This window comes from Gorilla gorilla, chromosome 6, assembly GCF_029281585.2.
Source record: "Gorilla gorilla gorilla isolate KB3781 chromosome 6, NHGRI_mGorGor1-v2.1_pri, whole genome shotgun sequence".
NCBI lineage: Eukaryota > Metazoa > Chordata > Mammalia > Primates > Hominidae > Gorilla > Gorilla gorilla.
This window is the reverse complement of record NC_073230.2, coordinates 166,240,974-166,257,319: the sequence shown is the minus strand read 5'-3', so window position 1 is coordinate 166,257,319 and position 16,346 is coordinate 166,240,974. Positions and strand designations below refer to the sequence as shown.

The following is a 16,346-nucleotide window of genomic DNA, read 5'->3' as shown; positions in this document are numbered from 1 at the left end:
ATTGGTTTGGTTTTGTTTTGTTTTTTGGAGACAGCCTCGCACTGTCGCCCAGGCTGGAGTGCAGTGGCGCAATCTCGGCTCACTGCAACCTCTGCCTCAAATTGGGTTCTTTAAAAAAAAAAAAAAAAAAAATTTTGTTGTAAATAAGGGCCAATTACCTCACCACATGCAGATACACTTAACCAAGTGCCCACTTCCAGGGTTCAGTTAGTCCATCCCTAACCTTGGAAATGCCTCGGCCTTTGCTCGCAACAGGCCACCCAGCACTGCAGCAGACAGGGGCACTGTGTGGCTTTCCAGTTCTGTCACTGTTCCCCCACCCCAGGCCCCATGCAGAGCCTTTACTTCCCCCATGGAACCCTGACTGCATCTAGGCAACAGCTGACCTCTGACCCCTCACCCATTTGTGAACTAGGCCAATGGATCTGACTTCCAGTAACATAGAACACCTCTGCTCCAGACCTAGGAGGGGAAAACAGGCCTGAAACTGGAAATCTAAATTTTAGCTGTATGTTCCATCCCCTCTTTTTGGGAACTAATGACATCCTCTCAAGCAGTAAAGCTGACTCCACTGGAATGGTACTGTTTAAGCCAGTGGGGGTGAGCAAGGTCAGAATGATCACACACAACGGGGGCAAGCACGCCACATGCACAGTGACCTAAGTCCCGCAACCTCCTCTCTCCTGGGTTCCTCAAACCCAGGATGTCTAGTCCTGCTTTTAAAACAGCCATCCTAAGAGAAACTGCTAGAAGCCCTGGTGCTCCCCAGCACTCGTGGTTACCTAAATCAATTCAAATCTTCACGAGAAAAGTAAAAATCTCTTAGAAGGGCCCAAAATCCAGTAGGCATCAAAAACAAGTCACTTGAGTCGATACTGTGCTACCCTGAGGAGGATCCCAACACCCACTCCGCATTCCGGCATGCCCGCTCAGGGTCTTTCAGCAGCTCGCTGTCACTCACCATCCGACAGCACTTCATATGCCTCTGCTACTTGCTTGAATTTTCTCTCTGCTTCTTCTTTATTCTCAGGATTTTTATCTGGATGCCACTTCAGTGCCAGTTTCCGATATCTTGGAAAGAATAAAGGATATTGATCACATTCTAAATCCAGAAATCAACTATGCTTTTGAAACTAACATCATTAACCACGAGAATGGCTTCAGAGCTGCCAACTGGTGAGATGAATACTGGTTTTAATTGTAAAACCTCCCTTTCCTCTACAATGAAATACACAAAGTTCTAAAATCCAGATAGCCAGGCGTAGAGGCGTGCAGCCACAGACAGACCCAGCTACTTCAGAGGCTGAGGCGTGACAACTGCTTGAGGCCAGGAGTTCAAGGCTACAGTGAGCTATGATCACACCACTGCAGTCCAGCCTGGGCGACAGAACAAGACCGTCTCAAAATTAAAATTGTAAAAATACTCATTAAAGTAAGTTTTAGAATAAAAATCCTGATAGCATAATACAAACGAACCTCTAGAGATAGAAAAATGAAGATCACAGTGTCCACAACATGGACTGACAGTGACAAGACTGAGCAAGTATGTGAAGTAAAGGAGAAAGGCCAGGGGTGGTGGCTCACGCCTGTAATTCCAGCACTTTGGGAGGTGGGCGGATCACCTGAGATCAGGAGTTCGAGACCAGCCTGGCCAACATGGAGAAACCCCAACGCTACTAAAAATACAAAATAAGCCGGGCATGGTGGTGCATGACTGTAATCCCAGCTACTCAGGAGGCTGCGGCAGGAGAATCACTGGAACCCGGGAGGCAGAGGTTGTGGTGAGCCGAGATCGCACCATTGCACTCCAGCCTGGGAAACAAGAGCGAAACTCCATCTCAAAAAATTTTTAAAAAGGGAAAAAAAGGCCTCGGTCACCGAGCAGCAAGATCCAACATCACCATTCATATCCTTCCATGTTCTGATTCCCAGGACCCTACTTCCTCAGCCAGCCCACTACCTAGCTCATCTGTATGCCAAAGGTGAGTCACCTGCCACCCAACAGGCCAGGATCTCAGAATCTTTCAAACACCCTCTGTGCCAGATTCAAGATCTAAACAGAGTTAAAACACTGACTTCTACAAAGATTCTATGACCAAGGTCATATTCTGTTGCAGAGTTCCAACTGACCAAATAATTGCACGCTATTTAAATACAAAAAAAAAAAGGCCGGGTGCAGCGGCTCACACCTGTAATCCCAGCACTCTGGCAGGCCGAGGTGGGTGGATTACCTGAGGTCAGGAGTTCGAGACCAACCTGGCCAACATGGCAAAACCCCATCTCTACTAAAAATACAAAAAGCCGGACATGAAGGCGCACACCTGTAATCCCAGCTACTCAGGAGGCTGAGACAGAAGAATTGCTTGAACCCAGGAGAAAGAGGTTGCAGTGAGCCAACATCGTGCCACTGAACTCCAGGCTGGGTGACAGAGCGAGCCTCCGGCTCAACATGAATACATGAATGAATGAATGAATACAAAAAATCCTCTAATTAGCAAAATCTAAGCAGCATATATTCAAAAGGAGGGTAACGTTAAAAAAGAGAAGCAGCGTACCCCTCAAAATTTCAGACTAGTATACTAATCTGACAGTGCTTTTAACACTTGGCAAGTTATTACTGTAAAGCTGTTGTGGCTCAATTTAACTTACAACATGTTCAACAAAACCTTGGCTTAACCATACTAAAATCTGATTAAAGCTGGAGTCCAGAATACTTAACAGTAATTTATGTCACTGTGGACCTAAATAAACATGTAGCAGCCGGGCGCAGTGGCTCACGCCTGTAATCCCAGCACTTTGGGAGGCTGAGGCAGGCAGATCACGAGGTCAAGAGATCGAGACCATCCTGGCCAACATGGTGAAACCCCGTCTCTATTAAAAATGTAAAAATTAGCTGGGCATCGTGGCAGGCGCCTGCAGTTCCACCTACTCGGGAGGCTAAGGCAGGAGAATCGCCTGAACCTGGGAGGCAGAGGTTGCAGTGAGCCGAGATCACGCCATTGAACTCCAGCCTGGGCGACACAGCAAGACACCGTCTCAAAAAAAAAAACAAACAAAAAAAAAAAACGTAGCAGTGGATCAAATAACCCTAAATGTGCCGGAAATCCTCAGTCAAAAATAACAGACCATACAAAAGACAAAAGAGAAAAAATGATTAGTGTGCAGTACTACCTATCATCTAGTGTTCATATGAAAACTTGGTAATGGATGAGAATGCAGGACAAGATTCAACTGTGTATACCCCAGTCATACACTACTAAAATATTTAAAAATCAAGGTGTAATACAACACGATATGCAAGTGTAAACAGTGCCAAATGACTTTGAATGTTGACCTTCAGATCTGTTGGACCTGCGCACCAGCACTTCAGCACCAAGGAAGGAAGGCCCATGGTGTGTGACTCAAACCCAGGAAAAGTCTGGTATCTCAGGAGAGATGCAGAACAGGTGGCAGCCACAGACCTTTAAGTCCTCAAACAAAAACTGTCAACACACAAAGCCAAGGGTACACAAGATAGACTGTTCTAACAGCACGCCCCCATAGCTATCATTCTGCTCATTTTTAAAAGTCAGCATTTATACAACTGTACGCTCAGGAGTGCAGGAAATCTCACTGCTTTTAAAGGTAACAGCCTTTTCTAAATTCCTACTTCAACGTCATGCTAGAGACACTCAGCAACCTGTATGTTCTCAGAAACAACTAAAACCAATCTACTCTCTAATGACCTCTATCATAAAGGTATGTAATTTCCATTATTACTGAAAGCACTGTACACATATTATGCTTATCCACTGGTAAGGTCTGGCTGTGTCCCCACCCAAATCTCAACTTGAGTTGTAACTCCCAGAACTCCCAGGTGTTATGCAAGGGACCCAGGGGGAGGTAACTGAATCATGGGGACTAGTCTTTCCCGTGCTATTCTCCTGATAATAAGCCTCACAAGACCTGATGGGTTTATAAGGGGTTTCCGCTTTTGCTTCTTCCTCATTCTCTTGCTGTCGCCATGTAAGAAGTGTCTTTCGCCCTCCTCCATGATTGTAAGACCTCCCCAGCCATCTGGAACTGTAAGTCAAATTAAACCTCCTTTTCTTCCCAGTCTCAGGTACGTCTTTATCAGCAGCGTAAAAACAGACTAATACATCCATTAACTTATTCAAGAAGAGTAAGGTATTCCCAACTGTCTTCGTCTTAGAATCTGTCAAGTATGACTGGCTGTTAACACTACTGATAAGAATAGTGTGAGCCTCAAGTGTGCAGCACAGGCTTCCTCACAGTGTGGGAAACCTCACTCTACTAGTGACAGCATCAGGGCCTGCCTGACCTCTCCTCAGTGGACTGCTTCTACTAGGTTCCTCGGCAGAGGTTTCAAATAACCTTCAGGCAACGTCAGCCATCCTGACTTGGCTTTTTTGAGACAGGGTCTCGGCTTGGTTGCCCAAGCTGGAACACAGTGGCACGAACATGGCTCACTGCAGCCTCAACCTCCTGGGCTCAAGCAATTCTCCTGCCTCAGCCTCTGGAGCAGCTGGGACTACAGGCATATGCCACCACACCCAACTATTTTTTTTTGGTCAAGACAGTATCTCATTTTGTTGCCCAGGCTGGTCTCAAACCCCTGGGCTCCAGTGACCCTCCCACCTAGGCCTCTCGAAGTGCTGGGATTAGAGGTGTGAGCCACTTGCCTGGTCGTAATTTAGCATTTTAAAATGAACTATCTCAGCTACGCACAGTGGCTCACATCTATAATCACAGCAATCTGGGAGGCCAAGGCGAGAGAATCGCTTGAGCCCAGGAGTTTGAGACCAGCCTGAGCAACATATTGAGACTCTGTATTTTTATTAAAATTTAAAAATTAAGCAAAATGAACTATTTGGCCCCCAAAAAAGTTAATTCTATCTTCAGACCCACTAAGTCTAGCAGTATAGACACTTCATTATTTATTAACAATTTTTTTAAAGTTGGTTCCAACTATTCCAGGCTAACTGCTCTCTAGCTATGTTAAAATCTAACAATCTGTTTCATGACGTCTTTGCTGTATACTCTACATTCACAGTTAACACCTCATTAATTAAACAGACTAAGGTTACCGTGAGAGCCTTCTGTGGCTGGAACTGCCCTCCTCACAATGGCCAGGCCCTGGTCACACAGATGCAGGTACCACAGGCAGCGCTGCAGTTCTCGAACTTTCATATGAATCAGAAGGGACTCCAATGGCATAGGCTGGAGCCCAACAATCACAACAAGAAAATTCAAGTGCTATGTACTCTGGGCCCCTACCTTCCAAAGGGGCACTCAAGAGTGCCAAGTCAGCTCCATTTTCAAAGTCCAATGTAAAAGATGTTTGGGATTATCTCACATCCTCAGTGAAATAATCATCAACTTCAGATATAAACCAAGTGACTGACTAATGAAGAGCAAAGCCCAGGCCTAGACTGCAAATGCTCCTTGTTAACTGCTCTGTCAAACTAAACTATGTGGCATTCAAAGACTGGTATACTACATTAAAAGCCATATTCATAGGCAATAGAAGAAGTTATACTACTCAATTACCAACGTACCACTGTGAAAATGCATTATCGCAGAAATAAAATTACTTACGCCTTTTTAATATCCTCGGGTGAGGCATGTCTCTGCACGCCTAGAACTTCATAGTAATCCACCATGTTTTACCAGATTGTTGGAATGGGTCCTGCAAGTAAAAACAGGTGGTCAGTGATGAGGCTGCTGGGGATGGGCAAATCACGGTGGTGGGATGGGTCTGGAGAGGGAGGAAGGGGTGGTGTCACCTTAGCACCTACTGGCCTACAGAGGGAACTTCCACTAGAGCTAACCACTAGCCTGCTGGGCCAAGACCTTGTCTGGGAACTGGTTCCCAGATTCATGCCCTAAGACCCTTCTAGAGATGGGGAAAAAAGCTCTGAAATAGCCTAATAATAGCCTAAACAACAGGTGACTCTGAGGCAGAGACTCCGTGCCACTTGACCACTAGCTGACAAAGTCTGTCATGTGTTCCTAGACACGGTCTGTGCTCAGGGAACGTCAGTTACCTCTTTCATTCAATGCATTCCTGTGCCAGGCATCGGGCAAGACCACGGGGCTCCAAGGACAAACACGTTGTCCCTGCCCTGAACTAACTTCACATGGGAACAATAGAGAGCCATCCTTCCACCATTCTGTCACCCACACGAGGGAACAGCAAAAGCCCTCCCACACATCTCCCAAGAGAGAAAGACCTTTGACTACACAGTAGTTAGCGTTAACTTTACCCTCTGGTTCCAAGCTCCCATCCATTCCTCTACCAAACAAATACTATATTGCCCTGTTGACCACACTAATTAGATAGTATCACTACGGACTGGAAGGTGGAAAACCAGCAGCAGAGATTCATTCCCTAAGTTCCCCTATGGATTACGTGCTTCAACCTTGTTACTTCCCCGGGCAGTAAAATGTACAACGAAACCCATTCTGCTTCTGCCAGCTCTAATGGAGGATGTAGCCTCTGGTTCCACAAGGAGGAACTACGCACACTGCTGCTTTAAGATGTGACGTTTCCTAACCAATTTACTTCTTTCAATTTGACTGGCTAACCTACTCTTTTAAAACAACAATCAAGAATCTGCACAGCCGGGCGCGGTGGCTCACACCTGTAATCCCAGCGCTTTAGGAGGCCGAGGGAGGTGGATCACTTGAGGTCAGGAGTTCGAGATCAGCCTGGCCAACATGGTGAAATCCTGTCTCTACTAAAAATACAAAAATTAGCCGGCATCGTGGTGCACACCTGTAGTCCCAGCTACTCGGGAGGCTGAAGCAGAATTGCTTGAACCCAGGAGGCAGAGACTGCAGTGAGCTGACATCGTGCCACCAGACTCCAGCCCATGCCACCGGACTCCAGCCCGGGCGACAGAACGAGACTGTCTCAAAAAAGAAAGAAAGAAAGAAAGAAAAAACAACAGTATCACGAAGCCACAAAGAAACATCTGTGGAAACTTCAACTCTTGGTTTTTGTTTTTTTTTTTTTTAATTGAGACAGGGTCTCACTTTGTTGCTGATCTTGGTCTCAAACTCCTGGGCTCAAGGATTCCTCCCACCTCAGCCTCCCGAAGTGCTGGGACTGCAGGCATGAGCCACCAAACCTGGACCTAAAACTCTTGTTTTTATGGAAGTCCTTTCATCAAAAAACAAAAAACTATAATGGAAATCAGGATCTATTTAGATGTATATAAACTACATTATCAATTCGACAGAATGACTAACATCAAACTTAGAAAAGAAATGTACATCTTCAAATACATGACAGCAAAGATTCTAGGTGTTAAGTTTAATACGCCAACTACAAGATACGGAATTTAGAGTATCAAAATGTTCTTGTTCTTAAGTAGATTTGTTCCCAGTACTTTTAAAATTACAACTTAGAAAATAACTCGTATGGTTCCTATTTTCTTGTAATTATTCCAATTTAACGTTATCAGCTTTGCTGGATACATAATAAAACAAAGATAAAATATTAATTGGAGAATGTGCCTAAGGGTATACCACTGCACAGTTCTTTCCACTCCATTTGGAAATAATCAATATAAAATATTAGGGACTTCATGTAATAAGTTACAAGGTAAGGAACCCCCAGTTATGAAAGATTTCCTCCCTGGTAGTTAGAATGACATGGCAACATATAGGATTCAAGCCACACGGGTCGGACCAGTCTCTAGAGAAAAGACAGGAGTCGACTCCCGTAAGTAGGAACACCGCAGTCTTCTTTCAGTAACTAAAAACCTGCCCATCAGTCACAGCACACAAGGCAGAGCAGCCAACAAGCAGCAGGAAAGCCAGCGTTTCTTCACGTCTCCCTCATTCCCTTGGCTGAGTGACTACGTGAGGTTATTTTCACTCCAGCTCCAGTTTGCTGCCAAGGATCTAGGGTGGCATTTTGGCAGTGATGCCAGCGGCAGTACCTAGCAGAAACAGAGGGAAGCTGCTAATCCACTCTCACTAACAGAACAAGAGCAGAAATCTCAGTACCAATCTTCCCATGCCAGACATCTGGATCATCCCCTCTGAGCACTATATATAGCAAGAGGCCATTCAATGTGCCACACACCAAGCACACATGCCCTCGCCAGTCCAAACAGCTCATCTTCTATCTGCACTTGTGTGCCTGTGTTTGTGCGTATGGTGGTGGGAATGGGAGGAAGACACCCCCCGAGGCAGTGAGCACAGAGGTGAGAACGTGGGTGTGGGCGAGGGCCGTGTGGCCAGCTGGGGAATGCTGTGATTTACTTCACCACCAAAAACACTCTCACTGAAAGCCTGCTCTGTCATGTACGTGCAGCATCCACTAACAGCACTCGGTATTCATGCAGCACTCCATCAAATGGCTAGTTTCCTTACCAAATGAAGGCTACCCTACAAGGAAAGCATAAAGGCAGTATGAGAGCCACCCCCTGGAGTGGATGCCCTCACCTCTGCGCTCCTCCTGCACTGCTTACCCTTAGCCGCTCCACTTCCTCGCCTGGACTCATCCCCCAGTCCTGCTGCAGCTCCCCACTGCCTGCCACTGGAGGCTCTTATTTAAGGTCAGTAAAAAACCCACAGCACCACCCACAGACGTTTCCCAGATCTCCTTGCCCAACTTCTCTCTCCATCTGCCTTCCACCACCAGCTTTCACCCCTCCACTGGCCCGCTGAAGAAACTACGGGAATGCTGGCCGGGTGCGGTGGCTCACGCCTGTAATCCCAGCACTTTGGGAGGCCGAGGCGGGCGGATCACGAGGTCAGGAGATCAAGACCATCCTGGCTAACACGGTGAAACCCCATCTCTACTAAAAATACAAAAAATTAGCCAAGAGAGGTGGCGGGTGCCTGTAGTCCCAGCTACTCAGGATGGTGAGGCAGGAGAACGGCGTGAACCCCGGGAGGCGGAGCCTGCAGTGAGCCGAGATCGCGCCCGCGCCACTGCACTCCAACCTGGACGACAGTGAGACTCCATCTCAAAAAAAAAAAAAAAAAAAAGAAAGAAAGAAACCATCTCAAAAAAAAAAAAGAAGAAAGAAAGAAAGAAACTACGGGAACGCTAAAGGCTCAAGGCCAACTCTCATCCTACATGTGGGTTTTCATCCTTTCCCATTACATAAATATAATTTACTTAGCAATGAGTCCCAGATGTAAGCTCCAAGCTCAGGCCTCTCCTGGGCACTTCAGACACAAATAGACAGATGACTACTTGACACAGCCACTTGGATGTCCAGCAGACATCCTAAATAGAACACGACCAAAATTTAACTCTTAATCCTCCCCACCTCCTACATACCTGGTCATTTTCTAGTAAATTCTACCTTGAGCTCCGAGGTGCCTGTGAAATGTTCACCTTCGCCAACATCACTACACTCAGCACACAGACACAAGTAAATCACAAAGTTCTGCCGAGTCTACCTCTGAAATAACTGAAATTCATTGACTGTTCTTTATCTTCACCAGCATCATTATCCCTTACCCTGACCTACGGCAGCCTCTAATTTCATCCTGCCCTGTGCTCTCAGAGATGTCAGCTTATAAATGTGCAGATATCGGCTGGGCACAGTGGCACACACCTGTAATCCTGGCACTTTGTGAGACCAAAGTGGGAGGACTCCTTGAGCCCAGGAGTTGGAGACCAGTTCGAAATAGTGCCACAGCACTCCAGCTTGGGTGAGAGTGAGACCTGTCTCCAAAAAAATGAAAATAATTTTTTTTTTTAATTAAAACTAAAAATGAATAGCTGGGCACAGCGGCTCACACCTGTAATCCCAGCACTTTGGGAGGCCAAGGTGGGTGGATCACCTGAGGTCGGGAGTTCGAGACCAGCCTGATCAACATGGAGCAACCTCGTCTCTACTAAAAATACAAAATTAGCCGGGCGTGGTAGCGCATGCCTGTAATCCCAGCTACTCAAGAGGCTGAGGCAGGAGAATCGCTTGAACCCAGGAAGCGGAGGCTGCGGTGAGCCGAGATTGCACCATTGCACTCCAGCCTGGGCAACAAGAACAAAACTGCATCTCAAAAAAGTCGAAAAAAACAAACAAAAATGAATAAATGTGTAGATTATTATCACAACAGATACAATCTGTGGTCCTGCCCTGGACAAAACCAGCTATAAAGTACAGGTCAATTCAGAATTAAATTGAAATAAAAATTTACTATACTAGCTAATGCTAGATCAAGCAAGAAAATTTAAAAAGCTATCCAAAATCACAGACTCAGGCCAGGCGCAGTGGCTCACTCCTGTAATTCCAGCACTTTGGGAGGCCAAGGCAGGAGGACTGCTTGAGCCCAGGAGTGCAAGATCAGCCTGGGAAACACAGAGAGAACTCTGCGCAACAAAAAAAAAATTTAAGTAGCTGTGCATGGTGGCATGTGTCTGTCATCCCAGCTACTCAGGAGGCTGAGGTGGGAGGATCACTTGAGCCAGGAAGGTTGTCAAGGCTACAGTGAGTCATGACTGCACCGCGGCATTCCAGCACAGGCAACAGAACGAGACCCTATCTCCCATCCAAGCACTAACCAGGCCCAACTTATCACAAACAAACAAAAAAAATACACACACACACACACACACACACACACACCCCCACACCCCCACCCCCCGGTCAAGAAAAACAAGGGGACAGACAACCTGTAACTAAGAATAAATGACAACTAAATACAATCTGGGTTCCTCAGATGGTTTCTAGAACAGGAAAAGGACATCAGCAGAAAAACAGGTGGAATATGAATAAAGTCCACATTTAACAGTACTGTAGCAGTGTCAACTGCTTACTTTTGAGAAATTCACCACAGTTAACACAGTTACAGAAAGATTAAGGAAAGCTGGGTGAACGGTATACAGGAAAATCCCTGTACTATCTTTACAACTTTTCTGTAAATCTAAAACTACCTCAAAATAAAGTTTAAAAACTTCAAAAAGACGAAGTGTACGTCAAAAGGACACAGAAACCAAACTGGACCGGGTGCGGCAGCTCACACCTGTAATCTCAACACTTTAGGAGACCGAGGCGGACAAACTGCATGAGCCCAGCAGTTCAAGACCAGCCTTGGCAACACGGTGAAACCCTGTCTCTACGAAAAATTTTAAAAATTAAAAAAAAAAAAATTGATAGGGCAATTCCTGACCTTAACAAGAATGTGGGCTTCAAAGTGAATTGACTGAATTGGATTTAAAACCTACATTTAAAATTCTTGAGTTCATGTCACTGTAAAAAGCCAGCAAGCACTAAGAATCAAGGATTTACCACCCTGCCTTCCCTGTACAGGGAAGCAGTAATGTTCACAGCATAGGAACTTGGAAGTGGAAATGGGTGTTTATCGTAAACAAGACGTGGTTCCTTGGAAAACTACCTACTCACTGTGGTTGCTTCCCCACCCTGTGAAGTGGGTGACATCCACTTCCATGGTTGTTTATAGATGATGCTCTCCAAGGGAAGAAAGCCCTGGGCTCCATCTAGAACATCCTAAGTGCTACCTGCTTGTGATGAAGTAGAAAGGAACCAGTAATACACGGAGTGGATGGTCTCACACAATGAGGAAGTGGGAAGGAAAGAGAAAAGCAGGCAGGAGCGATGGGCACACAGACAGCCGCCTGAGCACAGTCAGGAGAACTCATCTGCAGAGATGCCACACCCTCACCAGGGAGCCAGCAGGAATAGTCGAAGGACTTTGGCTCCAAATCATCCCCACCCCCATCATCATACCACCTCATTCCACATTCAACTGAATAAATATTGAGAGAGTAATCCACCATCAAATACACTGCATGATTAAATAAAGCCTTCAGCAATACTGAAGATACTCCTAGCTTACTTGGAGTAAAAAAAAAAATTATATATATACATATATATGTATATATTTTGAGACAGAGTCTTGCTCTGTCGCTAGAGTAGAGTGGCACAATTTTGGCTCACTGCAACCTCCAACTCCCTGGTTCAAACGACTTTCCTGTCTCAGCCTCCGGAGTAGCTGGGATTACAGGTGCCCACCACCACGCCTAGCTAATTTTTCTATTTTTAGTAGGGACGGATTTCACCATGTTGGCCAGGATGGTCTCGATCTCCCGACCTCGTGATCCGCCCACCTCAGCCTCCCAAAGTGCTGGGAATACAGGCGTGAGCCACAAATTGGAGTAAATATTTTAAATTGACAACAGTTTTTTTTTGTTTGTTTGTTTGTTTGTTTTTGAGATAGTGTCTCGCTCTCTGACGCCCAGGCTGGAGTGCAGCGGCACAATCTCGACTCACTGAAACCTCCCCACCTCCCAGGTTCAAGCAATTCTCCTGCCTCAGCCTCCCAACTAGCTGGGACTACAGGCATGTGCCACCACACCAATTTTTTGTGGCTTTTTTTGTTTTGTTTTTTGTTTTTTTTTTTTTTAAGTAGACACAGGGTTTCACCATGTTGGCCAGGCTGGTTTCAAACTCCTGACCTCAGGTGATCCGTCCACCTTGGCCTACCAAAGTGCTGGGATTATAGGCATACACCATATCCAGCCAAACAAGTTTTGCGTTTTTTTTGTTGTTGCTGTTTTGAGACGGAGTCTCACTATGTCACCCAGGCTGGAGTGCAGTGGAACAATCTCAGCTCACTGCAAACTCCACCTCCGGGGTTCACGCCATTCTCCTGCCTCAGCCTCCTGAGTAGCTGGGACTACAGGCATCCACCACCACACCTGGCCAATTTTTTTTTTGTATTTTTAGTAGAGACAGGGTTTCACCATGCTAGCCAGGATGGTCTCGATCTCCTGACCTTGTAGATCCGCCCTCCTCGGCCTCCCAAAGTGCTGGGATTACAGACGTGAGCCACCGCGCCCGGCCCACAAGTTTTTTAATAGGGTTTTTGGTAAAACCATGAGTTGGGAGACGGTCAGGCTTAATTCTTCCAACTACTATTGACTTTTAACATTCTTTTCAAAGACTCAGAACAAAAACAGTGAGACAGTATTCAAAGACAGGACGGGTATGGTGGCTCAGGCTGAGGGGGGCGGATCACCTGAGGTAGAGAGTTCGAGACCAGCCTGACCAACATGGAGAAACTCTGTCTCTACTAAAAATACAAAATTAACTAGGCATGGTGGCACATTCCTGTAATCCCAGCTACTCAGGAGGCTGAGGCAGGAGAATTGCTTGAACCTGGGAGACGGAGGTTGCAGTGAGCCGAGATTGCACCATCACACTCCAGCCTGGCCAACAAGAGCGAAACTCTGTCTCAAAAAAAAAAAAAAAAAAAGACTGGACAAAAGTTAAGCAGCTGGCTAATGTCTGGCATATGCTACTACAGAATCTCAGAATTAAAAAGTTGTTGTCTCCGGCCAGGTCTGGTGGCTAACACCTGTAACGTCAGCTAAGACTCGGGAGGCTGAGGCAGGAGACTCACTTGAACCTGGGAGGTGGTGGTTGCAGTGAGCCAAGATCGCACCACTGCACTCCAGCCTGGGAGACAGAGTAAGACTCCATCTCAAAAAAAAAAAAAAAAAAAAAAAAAAAAGGTTGTTGTCTCCAAGTACTTCGAGAAAAGTGCCATATTGGGCGTCTTCCTCAAATTCTTATTAAATAGAAGGACCTTTATATCACCAAGTTCAAGCTCTGACTCATAAGGCATCCACACTTCAATAACCACTAATTAGTGCAACCTTTCTCTGTCTGAACAAACGCCAGTGACCGGAACTCATTATCTCCAAAGTCAAGCCCTGAATTTTAGTTAACTACAGGAATTCTTCCTTATGCTGGGGAGCGGGGGTCTCCAAGGAATTTTCACCCTTTGGTCCTTGTTCAAATTATGCGATACAGGTTCAATTTCTCTTCCGCATAGTTGCCTTTGGATATTTGGGGGCTTTATCTTGGCAAGTTTTTCTGTCTCTAGGCAAATATACCCTTACAATTCTTCACAGTTCCTCCTGAGAAACCCTGACCTACCTGGTCCCTCCCCTCTGAGCAAGCTCCAATGTCGTAATGTCTTAGTGCTCCCAGTCCAACACAGATACTCCAGGGACAGTCCAACTGCCACCAACAAAAGATAACAAGACCCACAGCTCTCTTTCTGATCAGGACGGGAATATGGACCAGGATGCTACAATTAACAATAAAATTCGGGCAGGATGCAATGGTTCATGCCTGTAATCCCAGTGTTCTGGGGACAGAGAAAGAGGGAACGCTTGAGCTAAGGAGCTCAAGACCAGCCTGGACAATAAAGCGAGACTCTGAATCTACTAAAAATAAAATAATTAGCCAGGCGTTGGCCAGGCGCAGTGGCTCATGTCTGAAATCCCACCACTCTGGGAGGCTGAGGCGGACAGATCACCTGAGGCCAGGAGTTCGAGATCAGCCTGGCCGACATGACGAAACCGTCTCTACTAAAAATACAAAAATCGGGCCGGGCGCGGTGGCTCACGCCTGTAATCCCAGCACTTTGGGAGGCCGAGGCGGGCGGATCACGAGGTCAAGAGATCGAGACCATCCTGGCTAACACGGTGAAACCCTGTCTCTACTAAAAATACAAAAAATTAGCCGGGCGTGGTGGCGGGCGCCTATAGTCCCAGCTACTCGGGAGGCTGAGGCCGGAGAATGGCGTGAACCTGGGAGGCGGAGCTTGCAGTGAGCCGAGATTGCGACACTGTACTCCAGCCTGGGTGACAAAGCGAGACTCCGTCTCAAAAAAAAAAAATAAAAAAAAAAATACAAAAATCAGCTGGGTGTAGTGGCATGCACCTGTAATCCCAGTTACTCAGGAGACTGAGGCATGAGAATTGCTTGAACCCGGGAGGCGGAGGTTGCAGTGAGCTGAGATCATGCCACTGCACTCCAGCCTGGATGACAGAGCGAGACTCCGTCTCAAAAAATAAAATAATTAGCCAGGCATGATGGCACAGCGTATGGTCCCAGCTACTCGGGAGGCTGAGGTGGGAGGATGGCTTGAGCCCAGAAGGTCTAGGCTGCAGTGAGCCGTGATTTTACCACTGCACGCCAACCTGGGTGACAGAGCAAGACTCTGACTCAAAAAAAAACAAAAGTAATAAAACTTTGCTAAGTCCCCTGGTCTTTTCTAACCTGGGGTCACGGTCCTGCCTTCCCATTACCTTTGGGCAGGTGAGACTCTCAAGGGAAGAGAGGGTCACACCTTGCCCAACTGTTTCATTTTAGTGAGACTGGCCCCATTAGTCAACCAATCAAAGCCTTCCTAATATTAAAAGAATACTGTCATTCTGATTGAATTTAATCATACAAACTTACTATTTATAACACACACTATGCTAGCTTTGGAAATAATAAAAGTCATCAAGTTTAGTGGAAGACAGGCATGTAGACAAATATGCACATGGCCCTTGCAGGGTCTCACACCTGTAATCCCAGCACTACTGGGAGGCCGAGGCTGGAAGACTGCTTCAGCCCAGGAATTCCAGATAAGCCTGAGCAACACAGCAAGCCCTCATCTACACAAAAAATAAAAATTTAAAAAGACAAATATGCACAGAGTGCTGGGGAGATGGTATAGAGACCATGAGGAAAGGAAAAATTAACACTGACATTTTACTGATGAAATGAAAAACAAAAGTAAGCTCCCCAGGCAGAGAACAGAGGCAAAAGTATTCCACACACAAGTAACAGCGTATGCTCAGGCAAAATAACGACAGCACACAGCCCACGTGGGACGCAGCAAGTTAGTAGGGTGGAACGTCAGTGTGAGGGTGCTGGGAGTAAGAGGGAGGGGAGGGAGTCAGGACAAGAAAGAACAAGGCACAACTGAAGAATTTTACAACTAAGGAATTAGGACTTTTCCACTGTAAGTAGAAGAGTTAAGCAGTGGTGTGAACTCAACAGGAGTATGTGGAAAGATAACTTCTAACTACAAGGGAGATGGACTTAAGACAGTGATGACTGGACAACAGGGTTACGAAGATGCTCCAAATGGTATGTACCGGAATCAGAAACGACAGGAATGCAACCAAGCAGCAGACAGGAGAGCTAGTTAGGAAACTGTTTAGGGTCCTTCTCCAAGGCAAGAAAACTTCACCAACAGGGTTCCATGCACATCCACAAATGCTAAGACTAGTGCAGAAATCTTCCATTCCTATTTAAAATATGGCAATATTAAAAAATAAGACTGGGCACAGTGGCTCACGCCTGTAATTCCAGCACTTTGGGAGGCCAAGACGGGTGGATCACTTGAGGTCAGGAGTTCGAGACCAGCCTGGCCAACATGGCGAAACCCCGTCTCTACTAAAAATACAAAAAATTAGCTGGGCAAGGTGGTGGGCGCCTGTAATCCCAGCTACTCAGGAGGCTGAGGCAGGAGAATCACTTGAACCCGGGAGGCAGAGGTCACAGTGA

General features: G+C 46.2%; 1 protein-coding gene across 5 annotated transcripts in view; it reads right to left on the bottom strand.

Moving 5' to 3' along the window:
• The window catches only part of DNAJB6 (DnaJ heat shock protein family (Hsp40) member B6), an 81,357-nt gene that overhangs the window by 53,819 nt on the left and 11,192 nt on the right, over positions 1 to 16,346 (bottom strand). For all 5 annotated transcript variants that reach the window (XM_004046553.5, XM_019031036.3, XM_055347409.2 and 2 more), the window contains exons 2-3: positions 5,599 to 5,689; positions 962 to 1,071 (exon numbers count right to left, since the gene is read on the bottom strand). In XM_004046553.5, the coding sequence (XP_004046601.1) occupies positions 962 to 1,071; positions 5,599 to 5,663 (175 nt within the window). In that variant the 5' untranslated portion in view covers positions 5,664 to 5,689. The remainder of the gene's footprint in view (positions 1 to 961; positions 1,072 to 5,598; positions 5,690 to 16,346) is intronic.